Source organism: Arabidopsis lyrata (genome assembly GCF_000004255.2).
Source record: "Arabidopsis lyrata subsp. lyrata unplaced genomic scaffold ARALYscaffold_7, whole genome shotgun sequence".
NCBI classification, from domain to species: domain Eukaryota; kingdom Viridiplantae; phylum Streptophyta; class Magnoliopsida; order Brassicales; family Brassicaceae; genus Arabidopsis; species Arabidopsis lyrata.
Window position 1 is genome coordinate 21,033,222 of NW_003302549.1, and position 16,773 is coordinate 21,049,994.

At 37.0% G+C, this 16,773-nt stretch overlaps 3 protein-coding genes across 3 annotated transcripts; 1 reads left to right on the plus strand and 2 right to left on the minus strand.

The window, feature by feature from the left end:
* Positions 1 to 886: 886 nt before the first annotated feature.
* LOC9304627 (tRNA ligase 1) lies at positions 887 to 4,060 on the minus strand. Its single transcript, XM_021017423.1, has 9 exons — positions 4,029 to 4,060; positions 3,831 to 3,928; positions 3,477 to 3,537; positions 3,014 to 3,090; positions 2,827 to 2,898; positions 2,666 to 2,742; positions 2,467 to 2,547; positions 1,999 to 2,101; positions 887 to 1,846 (listed from the first exon to the last, which is right to left on the minus strand). Exons 1-9 carry the CDS (start codon positions 4,045 to 4,047, stop codon positions 1,604 to 1,606), a joined length of 831 nt encoding a protein of 276 aa, XP_020873082.1. The 5' UTR covers positions 4,048 to 4,060; the 3' UTR covers positions 887 to 1,603.
* On the minus strand, positions 1,000 to 1,439 carry LOC110226556 (tRNA ligase 1-like). The gene is made up of 2 exons (XM_021018498.1): positions 1,095 to 1,439; positions 1,000 to 1,041 (listed from the first exon to the last, which is right to left on the minus strand). The coding sequence occupies exons 1-2, from the start codon at positions 1,437 to 1,439 to the stop codon at positions 1,000 to 1,002; spliced, it is 387 nt and encodes a 128-aa protein (XP_020874157.1).
* Positions 4,061 to 4,067: 7 nt separating the features above from the next.
* LOC9306660 (tRNA ligase 1) lies at positions 4,068 to 9,952 on the plus strand. Its single transcript, XM_002868509.2, has 19 exons — positions 4,068 to 4,148; positions 4,259 to 4,323; positions 4,431 to 4,586; positions 4,741 to 4,901; positions 5,005 to 5,036; positions 5,297 to 5,472; positions 5,589 to 5,668; positions 5,893 to 5,958; positions 6,109 to 6,398; positions 6,701 to 6,808; positions 6,908 to 7,005; positions 7,299 to 7,359; positions 7,746 to 7,822; positions 7,938 to 8,009; positions 8,094 to 8,170; positions 8,289 to 8,369; positions 8,739 to 8,841; positions 8,994 to 9,152; positions 9,379 to 9,952. Exons 1-19 carry the CDS (start codon positions 4,103 to 4,105, stop codon positions 9,775 to 9,777), a joined length of 2,307 nt encoding a protein of 768 aa, XP_002868555.1. The 5' UTR covers positions 4,068 to 4,102; the 3' UTR covers positions 9,778 to 9,952.
* Positions 9,953 to 16,773: the final 6,821 nt, after the last annotated feature.

The window sequence follows — 16,773 nt, forward strand, 5'->3', positions numbered from 1 at the left end:
CTTGAAAACAAGAACAAGGAAACACTGGATTTGTTATGCTGCTCTCGAATTACCCAATCACAATTCAAATCAACAAATTCACTCGGATAGATCAAAACAAGCAATCAATAGAAACAATTTAAAATCTCAAAACAAGATCAATCAGAATCGGAAAAATAGTTTCAAGAACAAAATATCGTGTAGAAAAGTTGATATTCGCAATCGACAAAATCTAAAACACACAGAACAGAATATACAAAACGATAAATCACAAAGAGCATCGAATCCAGTCGGAGATACATGTAAAGAATAACAACAAACAAGAGACAAGGATCGAAATAGTTTCAGCAGAGGAAAAGGAAACAAAACGATTTAAGGGTTCGAAAACGCTTTACCTCAAAGATATCTGCAGGAAAGAGTGTAGCGGCTAGGGTGAATAAAGATCGATCTATGGAATTAGCAATGAGAGTCGTTTATTTATAGCGTTGAATCGAAACAAAAGTTAGGGTTTAACATAAAATAATAACACTCCCAAAATTACAATTATGCCCCTCTTTCACCGTCAATACTCTTGGTCTTGGGCCTTGGGCCTTGGGTCGGTTGTGTTTCATGAATCCTAGTTGATATAATAGTCCAAAATTTAATTTTAATGTTGAGTGTTCGATCCAAAAGTAGACAGCGAGCTAAAGACATCTTTAAGTATGTTACAAACATTTAATCACACCTTTAAATTAAGGCAATTCAAACAAATGGTTTAGCTACTTATCATATATATCCATGTTCTTCTCCCAAAAACTTCAATGATTGTGTAGCAAACTCAACTATCGTGGTAATATTAGTTGGAACATCACTACTCTATATGACACTCTTCTCTACTAGTATTTGTTACCTCAATGAATGCACATTCTGAAGAGGCACTTGTATCATTTATTTATTCAACATCAAATAAAAAAGAAGAATAATTAACATATATTAACCTCAAAATCTCATGACAATGGAAACGGTTTATTATAATAACAATCATAAGTGTCCCATTCCACGAGCAACCTCAAGCGAGAGCACCTTCCATGTTTCATAAGTATTCAGAAAAATTCCAGAGGACCTGAGATTGAGACCGGAGGATCTATCACTAAGCGGCTCGCCTTCCCTTCTAAGTAAAGCTGAGGTAACGTGTTGGCCTCTTTCGCAGTTACGCCTTCTCCAGTCCACAACGTAACATGTGGCCATTCGTTCTTGGAGACTACCGTCTCTCCGTCCACACATCCGACATTGGCAGTTAGAGTTGCCATCTTGTCGTTGTAGATGAGCTCCGTGAGCTCTACGGGTACCTCTCTGTTCAAGTGCTGACCATAGCTGGCTACAGCTGCTACGCCATGGCTTCTCTTGTGGGCAAGCGTCACATGAGACCGTTCAAGTTTTTCCTGTATGGTCTTTTTCTTACCCTCTAGAAAAAATCTCATTGTTGGGTTTGCTACGGCTAACTGATAAGAGAAAACATCTATTATTAACAAAGCCCATACATAACCTTAAGGTCTGATGCATGAGATAAAAGGAAAATATGATGTGTGCCCACTCTGTGACAAATGGGGGCAGGAACAAAAATACGATTTGAGTTTATGAACTTTTAACCTTTAGTTTTCGACGGTTGAAGAGTTCGTGTCTCAATATTCCATTTTTTTAATGATAGTTTAAGAATTTGGTTGGTTACCTTTTCAAGAAGACTGTGAACTTGAGTAGCAGGCAAGTTGATGGCAGCGAAAACAATAGACCCATGTTTTGTTTTCTCTGAACTTGGTGGCTTGTATTCACCCTTTGCGATATTTTTTAGCTCTTCTCGCACTAGATGAACCACAGACTCAAATGGAACCTGAAAGTTGCAAACCAGAAAACAAAGATATCATATGCACATCCCTTCTTCCTAAACTCTTTTATCATGTGCTGAAGAAACATTGAAGCAGTTAAAATTCAAGCACAGATTTGTCGCTTTTCATGAGCCATCAAGGACAAAGGATTTTTTACCTGAATAGAATTGAGATACTCAGAATTCACAACTAAAGTATCTCGTAGTTGTTTCTCCCATTTGGTCCATTCTGCTGCATATGTTCCTTTTGTCGACTCGAGTCTACAGCAAGAAAAATCAGAAAGAAAACAGGTCAGAAGAACCCAACCGTAGCTAGAGCTAAAGAGATGAAGTAGAGAACAGCCAGAACAAGAAATAAAAACGTATGTGAGCACTCATGTGTAGGATTTCTCAAGAAACATGATCCAAGTACATCTAATCTAATCACAGGATAAAAAAACTGGTGTCTTCCTTGTTAGTTTTTGCTAAATTATTACTATTGCCCTTCACTTTTTACTGTCAGAACAGACAGTGTTGTTTAAAATATAACACGATGAACAAGTTTTGCCATACGATGCTCAAAATACTTCGGTTTGATATAAATTCAACTTTTCAAGTCATGTAAAAATGCTAGTGTTGGCACCCACCTCCCATGTCTTCTGCTGTGGAGATTGAACAAATTTATGCCCTCCTCAAGAACTGATTTAACAGGATCAGGTAAAGGAGTCCTGTATATGAAAAAAGAAAAGTCAATTAAGTTCTTATAAACCAATTAAATATGAAGTTGCAATTTGTAGCAGTGCTAAGTTCGAGTTTGTAAGCTCGGATGTGATGTCAACAATTTACCTGTCTGATTTCAATAGTGGCATCTTGATGAGGGAGCCAAAGCGCTCAATCAATTCACTCTCAAATTCATTGCGGTTCTGAAAGTAAAAGACAGTTCAATTAAATGTGATATCAAATCATAGATTTACTTAAAACAAAAGTTGTGGTGCATGTGATAATACCTTTCCCTCATAAAGGTGATAAAACATCAATAGCACATAGCCTGCATTTGAAGATTCCTTGTCGAGCTTTCCCTAAAAATATTCATTGCATATGAAAGAAAAGATAGTTTGTTAAGAGATGTAGGGTTGTGATGAAAGTTGGATGATGCAGTTGAAGATAAACTGTATATAAGATGCAACTGTATACCGGATGGTTAACTCGTTGAAGTACCCGGAACATGAATACAGCCAAGGCATCAAGTGAATATGGATTTGTATCGGTTCCTGTGCATTCATAGAGGGCCAAAAGTAGATGTCAAGCAAAAGATCACAAAGAATACAGAGGATGAGGCAAGGCAGTAAAATTGAGAAAACAAAGCAGAACAATACTTTTTTTGTGTGTTGTTAGCGAAGGGTATGCAGAAAATTGAGTATCAACCTTAGATTTAAATATGAATAAAACGGGAACAAATATTTAAATATGAATAAAACGGGAACAAATTCAGTAAAAGATAACTGATCCCTCAACCTTTCATACTCAAAACGTTCACAGGGTTATCATATCAATTAAGGTCAAATATTATGGAACAAATGGAATATGACCATATTAAACAGCACACAAGAAGATTGTTAACTGAAATACATCAAAGAATGGATGCATAGTTACATACCTTCAGAATCAGCAACGATTGGAACTGCAGAAGCCCTAGTTCTTCGACACATGTCTTCAATCTAATAGGGAAATACGAGAATAATATTGAAATTGAGACTTGTTAAAACACAAAATGTGGAAATATATCAGGTCAGCGACCTATTATGGATATGGGTATTTTATCAAAAGTGCAAAGATTCTGATAAAAGTCTACTACTAATAAGCCGAAGCCACTCTTAAAGGACCCATAGGCCATAGGTAGAGCTATTCCAAATGCTAGCTTACACGAGGAGAGGCAGAGAATCTTATAAGCCTAATACTCAATCCTAATTAATGTGAGGTTGTAACAGATTCTAAACGTAGGATTAATTACCTGTCTCCAGACATCTTCATTTGGAGCATTTTTGTCAGCCAACATAATCGATTGTGGTTTTTTACGATGTTCATCAGCAACCTTTGGCCAATATTTTCCTGTCCAATATATAGAATATTCAATATTGAATGAGATGGCATAGCAAAATTGAGTGACCAGAGCAGTTTTGACCAAAAAAAACCCTACATTCTAAAATACCTTTGACAAGATCACCCATCAGAGTATGCACTGGCCTTGTAGCGCGTATCGTGAGCAGTCAGAGCGCAAGAGATATGGAAAATGTCTTGAGAGATCATCCTCCACCACCCTGTGATGGAGGTGCACTATCGTATCATATTTTAATTTTTACTTTAGTTTTCATGATAATCCACTCTATCAAGTCCGTGTAGATTTTTTAACAATCATTTCCCTGGCTTTTAATATCTCAGCTAATCTTGATCTGGGACTCAGTCTAAGAGAGATATGTGCTGCTCATAGATCTAACGAGAAACAGGTTCTAAAAGAAATTTAATATGACAAGCTTTATCAAGTGGAATTTTTATGCTGCCATCTCTTGATAAAGATTTCTCATTCTAGAGTTCCTTGTTTCTGGTGCTGTAGCAAATGAGAGCACTTTTAAGGAGTGTTGGGCCAAGCTTTTGCCCTAGTGACGTGGATTGGTTTGGAGATGAATCTCATCCGAAAAATGCTGACAAATCTGTTATAACAAAATTCCTGCAATCTCAGCCTACTGATTATTCAACTAGTAAATTACAGGTAACTTGAGATATGTGTCTTTGTTGATTTCGAATCGCTGAAGTTATAGGTTATATATATATATATACTTGCAATGTCCTTTCATGTGGTAATATTGACCAGATTTCCATTATTTATGTGTTTTTGATGAGCAACCGAATTTTTTTTTTAATAGGAAATGGTACGCTTGATGAAGGAAAAACGTCTTCCAGCCGCATTCAAATGTTACCATAATTTTCATAGAGCTGACGACATATCACCTGATAAACTATTTTATAAATTGGTTGTTCATGTGCACAGCGATTCAGGATTTAGGCGTTACCAAAAAGAGATGAGGTTATCTTTAAAGACGTCTCTAGTTACTTATGTCTTTCAGTTTGGTCAAACTAAGAAAATGTTGATTTCTGTATACTGAACCATATTTTTTACCGTATTTCAGGCACATGCCTAGTTTGTGGCCTTTATATCGAGGTAAATAATTTTGTTTGTTTCTTATTCTTTAGCTTTGCTCTAAAATCCATGATTAGGCACCATTTCTGATTCATTTGCTAGAGTTCAATAGTTTTGTCTCTACTTTCCACAGTTCCTAGTCTATGTGAAATAACTTTGTTAGGAAATCAAATTTTCTTGGACGTTTCAGATTTGGTTGTTGTGGTAGCATACTATGGATCATTGCCATCTGTTTTTTTCGTTTAACTATATTAGTTAGTGATCTTCTTTTTTCTTTTCAGGTTTCTTTGTTGATATTAATTTGTTCAAGTCAAACAAAGGGAGGGATCTGATGGCTCTGAAAAGCATTGATAATGCGGTCAAAGATGCCAGTGAAAATGATGGTCAACGAGAAAAGGATGGTTTGGCTGATGGTGATGCTAACTTAATGATCAAATTAAAGTTTCTCACATACAAGGTAATTTTTTCTCAGGAAGGTGTTCTGGCTAAATGGATTTGTAATTTGTTGCAATTTCCTACCTCTTTCGTTGCATTATTATCCTGATGTTGGACATATCTTCATTTTTTTTACAGTTGAGAACCTTTTTGATCCGTAATGGCCTATCAATTCTATTTAAAGAAGGGCCAGCAGCTTACAAAACCTACTATCTTAGGTGAGCTGCTTTCTCCCTATGAATATATACATATAGAGTGATGTGTCAAATGTTATAGTGATGTTTTTGGTAATCCGGATTTTGATTAACTTGCATTGCATTGTAAAACAAAACGGGGAGACTAGTTGTTGCATGCTCATTATGTTTTTGATTATGTAGGAGCTGACGTGATCAAGCTTTAATTTGATTTTTCTTTCTAACATTATTGTTGTTTCTGCATCCAGACAAATGAAAATCTGGGGTACGTCAGATGGAAAGCAGAAAGAACTTACCAAGATGCTTGATGAATGGTACCAGAATCACACTACTCTACTCATGTAGACTAAGCTTATATATTTATGTTGAAACTTATTTCCTGAGCAATGTGTAACCTACTGCCTAGATAATTTTTCAGCTTTTTGATCTGGATTAGCATCTCTTCTTCTCTTCACAATGTACAGGGCTGCTTACATAAGAAGAAAGTGTGGGAATGATCAGCTATCTTCATCAACATACTTAAGTGAAGCTGAGCCATTCTTGGAGCAGTACGCGAAGCGGAGCCCAATGAATCAGATTTTGATAGGGGCTGCTGGGAACCTAGTTAGAACTGAGGACTTCTTGGCCATTGTGGACGGTGATCTAGATGAAGAAGGCGATCTTGTGAAGAAAGAAGGAGTGACACCAGCTACTCCTGAGCCAGCTGTGAAGGAAGCTGTCCAAAAGGATGAGGGGTTAATTGTATTCTTTCCAGGTATTCCATTTGCATTGTTTATATATTATTTCATGTATTCTAGTTGTTGATTTTACTTCATTTTTGTGGCAATGTCTTATATTGAACTTATTGATGGTAGTTGTTACCAGCTTTTAAGAGATTATAGATAAGTGTTTTAGTCATTTCAGATAATAAGAAATTAGTCAAAAATCAAGTTTTTTACTTCTGACTAGAAGTGTGAGCAACATATTGTTTGAAAGAGAATGGTGGTATATCTTTCTGTATATGTCGTTCCTTTAATCTTTTTTCCTCTGATTTCTACAATTTTAATGTGTTCTCAGGGATTCCTGGATGTGCTAAATCTGCACTTTGCAAGGAGTTATTGAACGCCCCAGGAGGCTTTGGAGATGATAGGCCAGTGCATACTCTGATGGGTGATCTTGTCAAAGGTATTTTAGAATGTAGGGTTTTTTTGGTCAAAACTGCTCTGGTCACTCAATTTTGCTATGCCATCTCATTCAATATTGAATATTCTATATATTGGACAGGAAAATATTGGCCAAAGGTTGCTGATGAACGTCGTAAAAAACCACAATCGATTATGTTGGCTGACAAAAATGCTCCAAATGAAGATGTCTGGAGACAAGTAATTAATCCTACGTTTAGAATCTGTTACAACCTCACATTAATTAGGATTGAGTATTAGGCTTATAAGATTCTCTGCCTCTCCTCGTGTAAGCTAGCATTTGGAATAGCTCTACCTATGGCCTATGGGTCCTTTAATAGTGGCTTCGGCTTATTAGTAGTAGACTTTTATCAGAATCTTTGCACTTTTTATAAAATACCCATATCCATAATAGGTCGATGACCTGATATATTTCCACATTTTGTGTTTTAACAAGTCTCAATTTCAATATTATTCTCGTATTTCCCTATTAGATTGAAGACATGTGTCGAAGAACTAGGGCTTCTGCAGTTCCAATCGTTGCTGATTCTGAAGGTATGTAACTATGCATCCATTCTTTGATGTATTTCAGTTAACAATCTTCTTGTGTGCTGTTTAATATGGTCATATTCCATTTGTTCCATAATATTTGACCTTAATTGATATGATAACCCTGTGAACGTTTTGAGTATGAAAGGTTGAGGGATCAGTTATCTTTTACTGAATTTGTTCCCGTTTTATTCATATTTAAATATTTGTTCCCGTTTTATTCATATTTAAATCTAAGGTTGATACTCAATTTTCTGCATACCCTTCGCTAACAACACACAAAAAAAGTATTGTTCTGCTTTGTTTTCTCAATTTTACTGCCTTGCCTCATCCTCTGTATTCTTTGTGATCTTTTGCTTGACATCTACTTTTGGCCCTCTATGAATGCACAGGAACCGATACAAATCCATATTCACTTGATGCCTTGGCTGTATTCATGTTCCGGGTACTTCAACGAGTTAACCATCCGGTATACAGTTGCATCTTATATACAGTTTATCTTCAACTGCATCATCCAACTTTCATCACAACCCTACATCTCTTAACAAACTATCTTTTCTTTCATATGCAATGAATATTTTTAGGGAAAGCTCGACAAGGAATCTTCAAATGCAGGCTATGTGCTATTGATGTTTTATCACCTTTATGAGGGAAAGGTATTATCACATGCACCACAACTTTTGTTTTAAGTAAATCTATGATTTGATATCACATTTAATTGAACTGTCTTTTACTTTCAGAACCACAATGAATTTGAGAGTGAATTGATTGAGCGCTTTGGCTCCCTCATCAAGATGCCACTATTGAAATCAGACAGGTAAATTGTTGACATCACATCCGAGCTAACAAACTCGAACTTAGCACTGCTACAAATTGCAACTTCATATTTAATTGGTTTATAAGAACTTAATTGACTTTTCTTTTTTCATATACAGGACTCCTTTACCTGATCCTGTTAAATCAGTTCTTGAGGAGGGCATAAATTTGTTTAATCTCCACAGCAGAAGACATGGGAGGTGGGTGCCAACACTAGCATTTTTACATGACTTGAAAAGTTGAATTTATGTCAAACCGAAGTATTTTGAGCATCGTATGGCAAAACTTGTTCATCGTGTTATATTTTAAACAACACTGTCTGTTCTGACAGTAAAAAATGAAGGGCAATAGTAATAATTTAGCAAAAACTAACAAGGAAGACACCAGTTTTTTTATCCTGTGATTAGATTAGATGTACTTGGATCATGTTTCTTGAGAAATCCTACACATGAGTGCTCACATACGTTTTCATTTCTTGTTCTGGCTGTTCTCTACTTCATCTCTTTAGCTCTAGCTACGGTTGGGTTCTTCTGACCTGTTTTCTTTCTTTCTGATTTTTCTTGTTGTAGACTCGAGTCGACAAAAGGAACATATGCAGCAGAATGGACCAAATGGGAGAAACAACTACGAGATACTTTAGTTGTGAATTCTGAGTATCTCAATTCTATTCAGGTAAAAAATCCTTTGTCCTTGATGGCTCATGAAAAGCGACAAATCTGTGCTTGAATTTTAACTGCTTCAATGTTTCTTCAGCACATGATAAAAGAGTTTAGGAAGAAGGGATGTGCATATGATATCTTTGTTTTCTGGTTTGCAACTTTCAGGTTCCATTTGAGTCTGTGGTTCATCTAGTGCGAGAAGAGCTAAAAAATATCGCAAAGGGTGAATACAAGCCACCAAGTTCAGAGAAAACAAAACATGGGTCTATTGTTTTCGCTGCCATCAACTTGCCTGCTACTCAAGTTCACAGTCTTCTTGAAAAGGTAACCAACCAAATTCTTAAACTATCATTAAAAAATGGAATATTGAGACACGAACTCTTCAACCGTCGAAAACTAAAGGTTAAAAGTTCATAAACTCAAATCGTATTTTTGTTCCTGCCCCCATTTGTCACAGAGTGGGCACACATCATATTTTCCTTTTATCTCATGCATCAGACCTTAAGGTTATGTATGGGCTTTGTTAATAATAGATGTTTTCTCTTATCAGTTAGCCGTAGCAAACCCAACAATGAGATTTTTTCTAGAGGGTAAGAAAAAGACCATACAGGAAAAACTTGAACGGTCTCATGTGACGCTTGCCCACAAGAGAAGCCATGGCGTAGCAGCTGTAGCCAGCTATGGTCAGCACTTGAACAGAGAGGTACCCGTAGAGCTCACGGAGCTCATCTACAACGACAAGATGGCAACTCTAACTGCCAATGTCGGATGTGTGGACGGAGAGACGGTAGTCTCCAAGAACGAATGGCCACATGTTACGTTGTGGACTGGAGAAGGCGTAACTGCGAAAGAGGCCAACACGTTACCTCAGCTTTACTTAGAAGGGAAGGCGAGCCGCTTAGTGATAGATCCTCCGGTCTCAATCTCAGGTCCTCTGGAATTTTTCTGAATATTTATGAAACATGGAAGGTGCTCTCGCTTGAGGTTGCTCGTGGAATGGGACACTTATGATTGTTATTATAATAAACCGTTTCCATTGTCATGAGATTTTGAGGTTAATATATGTTAATTATTCTTCTTTTTTATTTGATGTTGAATAAATAAATGATACAAGTGCCTCTTCAGAATGTGCATTCATTGAGGTAACAAATACTAGTAGAGAAGAGTGTCATATAGAGTAGTGATGTTCCAACTAATATTACCACGATAGTTGAGTTTGCTACACAATCATTGAAGTTTTTGGGAGAAGAACATGGATATATATGATAAGTAGCTAAACCATTTGTTTGAATTGCCTTAATTTAAAGGTGTGATTAAATGTTTGTAACATACTTAAAGATGTCTTTAGCTCGCTGTCTACTTTTGGATCGAACACTCAACATTAAAATTAAATTTTGGACTATTATATCAACTAGGATTCATGAAACACAACCGACCCAAGGCCCAAGGCCCAAGACCAAGAGTATTGACGGTGAAAGAGGGGCATAATTGTAATTTTGGGAGTGTTATTATTTTATGTTAAACCCTAACTTTTGTTTCGATTCAACGCTATAAATTAACGACTCTCATTGCTAATTCCATATATCGATCTTTATTCACCCTAGCCGCTACACTCTTTCCTGCAGATATCTTTGAGGTAAAGCGTTTTCGAACCCTTAGATCGTTCTGTTTCTTTTTCCTCTGCTGAAACTATTTCGATCCTTGTCTCTTGTTTGTTGTTATTCTTTACATGTATCTCCGACTGGATTTGATGCTCTTTGTGATTTATCGTTTTGTATATTCTGTTCTGTGTGTTTTAGATTTTGTCGATTGCAAATATCAACTTTTCTACACGATATTTTGTTCTTGAAACTATTTTTCCGATTCTGATTGATCTTGTTTTGAGATTTTAAATTGTTTCTATTGATTGCTTGTTTTGATCTATCCGAGTGAATTTGTTGATTTGAATTGTGATTGGGTAATTCGAGAGTAGCATAAAAAATCTAGTGTTTCCTTGTTCTTGTTTTCAAGTAAGGGTAATTCTCGGATTGTGTGCTGTAGATTCTCTTGAAATTACTGATTTGTTTGAATTTAGCTCGCTTAGCTCAGATGATAGAGCACCACAATCTTTTTTGTGGTAGAAATCGGTTTGACTCCGATAGCAGCTTTTACAATGATATTTTTTGTGATAAATGTGAATTTCATTCTGATTATATATGTCATTGGCCACGTCCAGCAGAACCGATCTAAACCAAGGGAACACAGAAACCCTAATCTTCAATCGGATAACCCGATCGAAGCCGTCTTCCCACGAAGCTGCAGACACTCGCCGGAACAGGACCACCGGCGAGCCAGGAAGACGAGATCGAACGGAGAAGACGACACAGGACCATCGCCATCCCGCCACCGTAGAGCTGTGAAGAGAAGGAAGAAGAAACCAAGCTAACCGTCGGGAGACCACGGCTCAGTCGTGAGAGAGGTAAAACAGTAGGGAGTAGACGTAGATAACCGGCGACGGTGGCATAGCTTTGCCTTACCTGCCGTAGTCCTCCCCCGCCAAACCGCTGGCCGTGACAAAGCCTCCTGCGTCTCCAATCGTCTAGATCTAACCGCCGACCTTACTCGTTCTTTGCCAATAAACCTCCTTCTTCACTCCGCGTCGCCACATCTCCGGTAGAGCTCTAACCGGAGCGTCCCGCGGAAGCTTCTCCTCTCCACAAACTCCCTTGATTTCGATTTGGTGACCTCACCGGTAAAATGCAAAGGACTACGGATGACGCGCCATGGACCATGGGTTCCTCATCAACGCCGGAATCGCCGGAGAAACCCTTCACTCGGTGCACGCGGTTGTTATCAGAAGAAGAAGAGGAGGAGAGAGGAGAGAGACGCGAGTGGGACTCACGCACTCTTCTCTTAGTCATGGAGTGTTGAAATTAATAATCCGTGATTTTAAAGCATAAAGTTTCAATGTTTAAAGAAACAAATTCAAACTTGTTTCCAGATAATCAAAACTCCATAGTCATATCACTGCACGACAAACTAATACATTGTGAACGAAGTAATCAAAACCCAGAAAGTGCAGATCTTGGAGAGAGTCATATCATATAAGAGAGGATTTAAAATTTGACAATCGTTAAATCCCGATGTATATACCCAGATTGAGGAAAACTCAAAAGAAAGTTGCAAACCTGCTTCTTAGGCATATCTGAAGATAAAAATCTGATAGAGGAGTTAAAACAGAGAGAGCGAGCTAAGGTAAGGTAAGGAGAAGATGATCGGAGAGAAAGATGAATGTTTAAAGCGAAGAGAGTTGTGTGTGGAATTAACGACATCAACACGTGGCTTAACAAGGTGCGAACCACGTAATAACAACGAGAGATGGCGGCGACCAAGTTAGTTCGACGTGCTTGCTGAGTCACCAACAAGCTGTGAAACCGGCGGGACGACGACGGAGTTAGTGGAAGTGTTATGGTGCGAGAAAGACCACTGTAACAAACAAAAAATCTACAACAAAATTTACGAAAACACCCAGTGGCTTAGGAGGCCTATATCTAGGGGCTAGGGCTGTTAATCTGGGCTATTTTACCCAGCCCAATTCCAGACTATCAGAAACTTGTCCACCAAAAACTCAGCCCACACAAAAACCCATTGGCAAACTTGGCTATTCTCGACCAAATTTAGGAATAAATAATTTTAAATGCAAAATCAAAACCATCAATTCCACACAAAAAAAATACTATCAAAAGCCGATTTAAATTGTGGAACCATTGATCATCTGTTAATTTGAAAACCTTCAATCAGTGTAGACAATATTACTCTTAATAAGAAGATTCAGAACATGTGATTTTAATTGAAATCGTTTCTCACTTAATTGGGTGTCTCAGAAACATACCTTGTAGGTCAAAGATTACTGACTCAGTATCCAGTCAAGCAAGGGCTCTTCGACCGAGTCTCTATCTCTGAAACTCGAGAATTACGAACTCGGTCTCGGTATATTGAATCAATCCCGAGTTTCTCTGTCTATGTCTCTAGAATTTCAGTGTCTTCTAGGGTGAGAAGATGATCTATTGATCTCCGGAAAAGTCACTGCTATCGGAGAGGATGAGATAGAGCACGAGTTACACGATTTAGGGTTCTTACGAAGATTCGAAGAAGCACGACGATTTAGTTACAGAAGATTAAAAAAACACACGATTTGCTAACATGAACACGACATCGTTTAAATAAACCCATGCCCACCCGCCCACTTATCAGTATTTTATCTATTGGGCCATATTATTCCTTTCATAAAGCTGGGCTTTGAATTCTTCTAACGTTAAAGGCCCTTTTTTTTATCAATTGGTTTCTTTCTGCTCATAACACAACTTTGAAAGTTGATAAATTGTCATGTTGAAGTTGAAGACACTGCGATATTACATAATCAAGGTTCACAAGAATCTCCACAATCATTGTCATAGAACCTGTGAATTTTCGCATTCACGCATTAATGTTGAGTTCTGTGAATCAGAAAGGTATAGGTTTTCGATCAGGCCAAGACTCGATCTTCTGGAAGTAATCGACAGGCACTACACCATCAATTCCTTCAGTCAAAATCACTTTGTTGTCTGAAATGTAGAATGCAATCCCATCTGGATGGATCAAAAGTACTACTAAAATGTTGAATCTTTGGAGGGCATAGCACTAGCTTTAAGACATAACCAGTCAGCCAAACCCGAGGAGTTTGGTAATACTTATCATACCTGAACCAAAGTGAAGAATTATTAGTTTGCCTACACTACTAAGCCCAAAAGTATGGGAGCTGTATCTAAAAGTCAAATACATTAAGACATTCTGTCGAGTATGAAAATGTCGGATGCTTACGTTATGCTGATATCATATGTCCGAGTTCGGAGAATGTAATCATCATCAGGTTCATGAGCCACAAGATCATTGGAAAAAAAAAAAATTTCTTAAGACTCCGAGTAGACCAAGAAATTGGAAAATAGATATATGCAGATACACCCGGGTTAAATCCAGTCAAATTTATTTATGTGCTAATTCAAAAGCATTTATCAAAGAGCAATAACATATACACATGATGAGATAGCGAGAGTAGAGGAAAAAAAAACTCACGGGATCATTTTCTACCACATTGTCAGCCTCGTCAAACTCTTCCATGTCTGGAATATCATCATCTTCCTCACCTCCAAAATACGTGGGTATTGATTGGATAGCGTTTCTCTCGTTTATATCCAAGACATCCATTGATGGCAAGTTTTCATCTTCGTTTCCTTTATCTGTGGCAAATATCAAGACAAAAAGTTAAATGGGAAGGAAAAAGTGAATTTCAAAGGCACTAATCTCTCATAACAAAAATCTACCTTTCGGTTTCCCATGTGTCGCTAGCCAACCATCATTATCTTCATCATCAACCAATACTTCACCTCCAGCAGCTTCATATTCCTCAGCCACAGATGCAGCTCTCCGTAGACAAGGTACTGTCATCCACCAGTAGAAAAGCGAATGCGAATTCAGAAACTACAAGGCAAACAGAAAACAGCTTCGAAAATTTCAAATTTACCATTTCTAGTAATCAAAAACTGTTTGTCTGAGGGCAAGTATGGATCACCAGATTCCCTAGTTAACAGGAAAAGCCATGGTGTCAAGCTTAGAAACATAAAGAGAAGATATCTGTCTTTCAATTGGCTTGAACATCGAGCAGCTATAGACACCCTAGCCTGATATGATATCGTTCCCCAGGAAAACTTGTAGGTCCAATAATCTAATGGTCAAGAAACTGATCGGAAATCTTATGGCCAAAAAAACATGGAGTAATTTGTAAATTAAGGAACATCTGAAAAAACACCACCAGAAAATACCAAAATTATGATTGATCCCATCACAATCTCACATAATCGTATAAAACGCAATAACTTTATTGGCAACCCAGAGAGACACATGTACCCATATTCCTCAAGGATCAAATTCAGCTGATCGCATAAATCACGAACTCGATATTAAAAGATTCGCTACTGTATGCATTCCAATAAAGCCGAAAATTCGAACTAACCAGGACCAAGTGGGGCACTTGGAGACGAGATTATCGCCGGCTGAGTACTCCCTTCTCCTTGAACGCCGAGATCGTACGAGGACCTGTCATTCTCTCCACTGTCCCTTTAAATGCTTCATGAAGCTTTTTGGATCTGGCGATGAATCAGAATCGATTGTTGTATCGAGAACGAATCTATCGTATAGAATAAGAATTCAAATCGGAGATTCGACTGCGTGCCCTAATCCCTTGACCGTGGAGGACAATTATAGCAATCTCTCGAAATTCCGTGTACATTTGATTTGAAGACATGTTTCCCCTCTTCGTAAACTGTGAAAATTCACCAGCAACCTTCCTACATTTTGTAATTTCCGTTTTCGCCTCCTCATTTAGTCATTTTATTTTTTTTCACTACGATGTCCATTTTTATAAACTAAAGGATTGCTCCACAAACTTTTAAACGTATCAGTTTCTCCCCCCCAAACCCTGAACCCTGAATCCTAAACCCTAAACCATAAATCCTAAAGTTATTTTTTTAAAAAAAAAGAAAAAAAAAACTTAATTTCCTTTAGAAAAATAAATTGCAAGGCTCTAAGGCCCATGACGGCCCATATGGCCCTAATAGAAAATAACCCTTTTATGGCTCCTCCAATTTTTTTTATATGTGTGTATTTAACTAAAGTATTTTATACGAAAAAAAAAGAATGAAATACTAATTAATCTGTTATTTGTTAAACCACTTCTTCCACAAGTAATTAGATAACTTATTAAAAAAGTTTCCACTTAGTCAAGAATATTAGGTAAAGCTAATTATATTCCTTCGAAACATTTTGTAAAGTTGAATTTATTATTTTATTATATAATTTAACCCTCGTGCCATTGATGATCTTTATTTATCTAGACGGTAACTACACCATTTGAAATTGACAAAAGGAACCCCAGTCCACACTTTTATATTACCTGAAATGAAGTTAAAAAAGCTTTGGAGTGTCTTTTCCTTAGTCGGATCACAACTTACAAGTAGATATGGAGAAGGTGTCTCAGGAGGAATATCTTATATAATAATATAAAAAAAAAAAAAAAAAGAGAATTTAGGAATAAGGAATAATGGAAATAGAGATGAGACGAGGGAGTGGTTTCTTAATCAGGGCCATGCAGCAGAAGCAGGAGCAGCACATGCTCCATTTCTCTAACTCATCCACCTTTATCAACATTGATTCCCTAAGATCATCAATCAGTATATATAGATATGTCTTTTCATGTTTACAATATCTGCGTGGGAATATCGCGTTCCCTCCTGATATTTTCTAGTAGTCCGGACGATACTGACACATGTGACATGTCGATACATGCTCTTTTTATTAATTAAATCTATGGTTTCGTTTATTTCTACCGACGATAAAGATTTTCAAGAATATAATATCATCTTATTATCTATGGAAGTACTGTCCGTCTAGATTAAATGGGAGCTGTGATTGTTTATTCTTCGAATATAAAAACATTTTATATATTCGTGTTTTCAAACTAACATTTCCTTACATAAAGATACAATTTCAAGATGATGAATGCATGTAAGCGACATGATGATAAAAAGAGTATAAACCAATGAACCATATCAGAAAAATCAACAAACCAGTGAAGATTCTTCATAATAAAAATCTGTATATATTAATAGCTTTGATATAGTTTGACATAAAAAAAAATCAATACCTTCGATATTGGTTAAACTGTGTGTATTCTACTCTGATTCTATTAGATGTTACATACTCTTTACTACATAGTAAGAGAATAAATATAAAAAGTCTTGTGGTCTCCTGCCGGCTGCCACTGGATATAAAACTATATATATTCTAAATCAACTTAATATATTTTCCAACAGATCTTTAATAAAATCTCCTTTTTTTTTTCTTTTTTTTGACTCAACAACAACTTCTCATT

Excerpts from the sequence above, each read along its gene's own strand:
- LOC110226556 (XM_021018498.1), bottom strand. The coding sequence starts at position 1,439 with ATGAGATTTTTTCTAGAGGGTAAGAAAAAGACCATACAGGAAAAACTT. Across the intron at positions 1,042-1,094 it reads GCTTAGTGATAGATCCTCCG|GTGCTCTCGCTTGAGGTTGC; the intron begins GTCTCAATCTCA and ends GAAACATGGAAG.
- LOC9304627 (XM_021017423.1), bottom strand. Across the intron at positions 2,743-2,826 it reads ATCACCTTTATGAGGGAAAG|AACCGCAATGAATTTGAGAG; the intron begins GTATTATCACAT and ends TTTTACTTTCAG. Across the intron at positions 2,102-2,466 it reads CACAGCAGAAGACATGGGAG|ACTCGAGTCGACAAAAGGAA; the intron begins GTGGGTGCCAAC and ends TTCTTGCTGTAG.
- LOC9306660 (XM_002868509.2), top strand. The coding sequence starts at position 4,103 with ATGGAAAATGTCTTGAGAGATCATCCTCCACCACCCTGTGATGGAG. Across the intron at positions 5,037-5,296 it reads TTTGTGGCCTTTATATCGAG|GTTTCTTTGTTGATATTAAT; the intron begins GTAAATAATTTT and ends TTTTCTTTTCAG. Across the intron at positions 7,360-7,745 it reads AATCGTTGCTGATTCTGAAG|GAACCGATACAAATCCATAT; the intron begins GTATGTAACTAT and ends ATGAATGCACAG.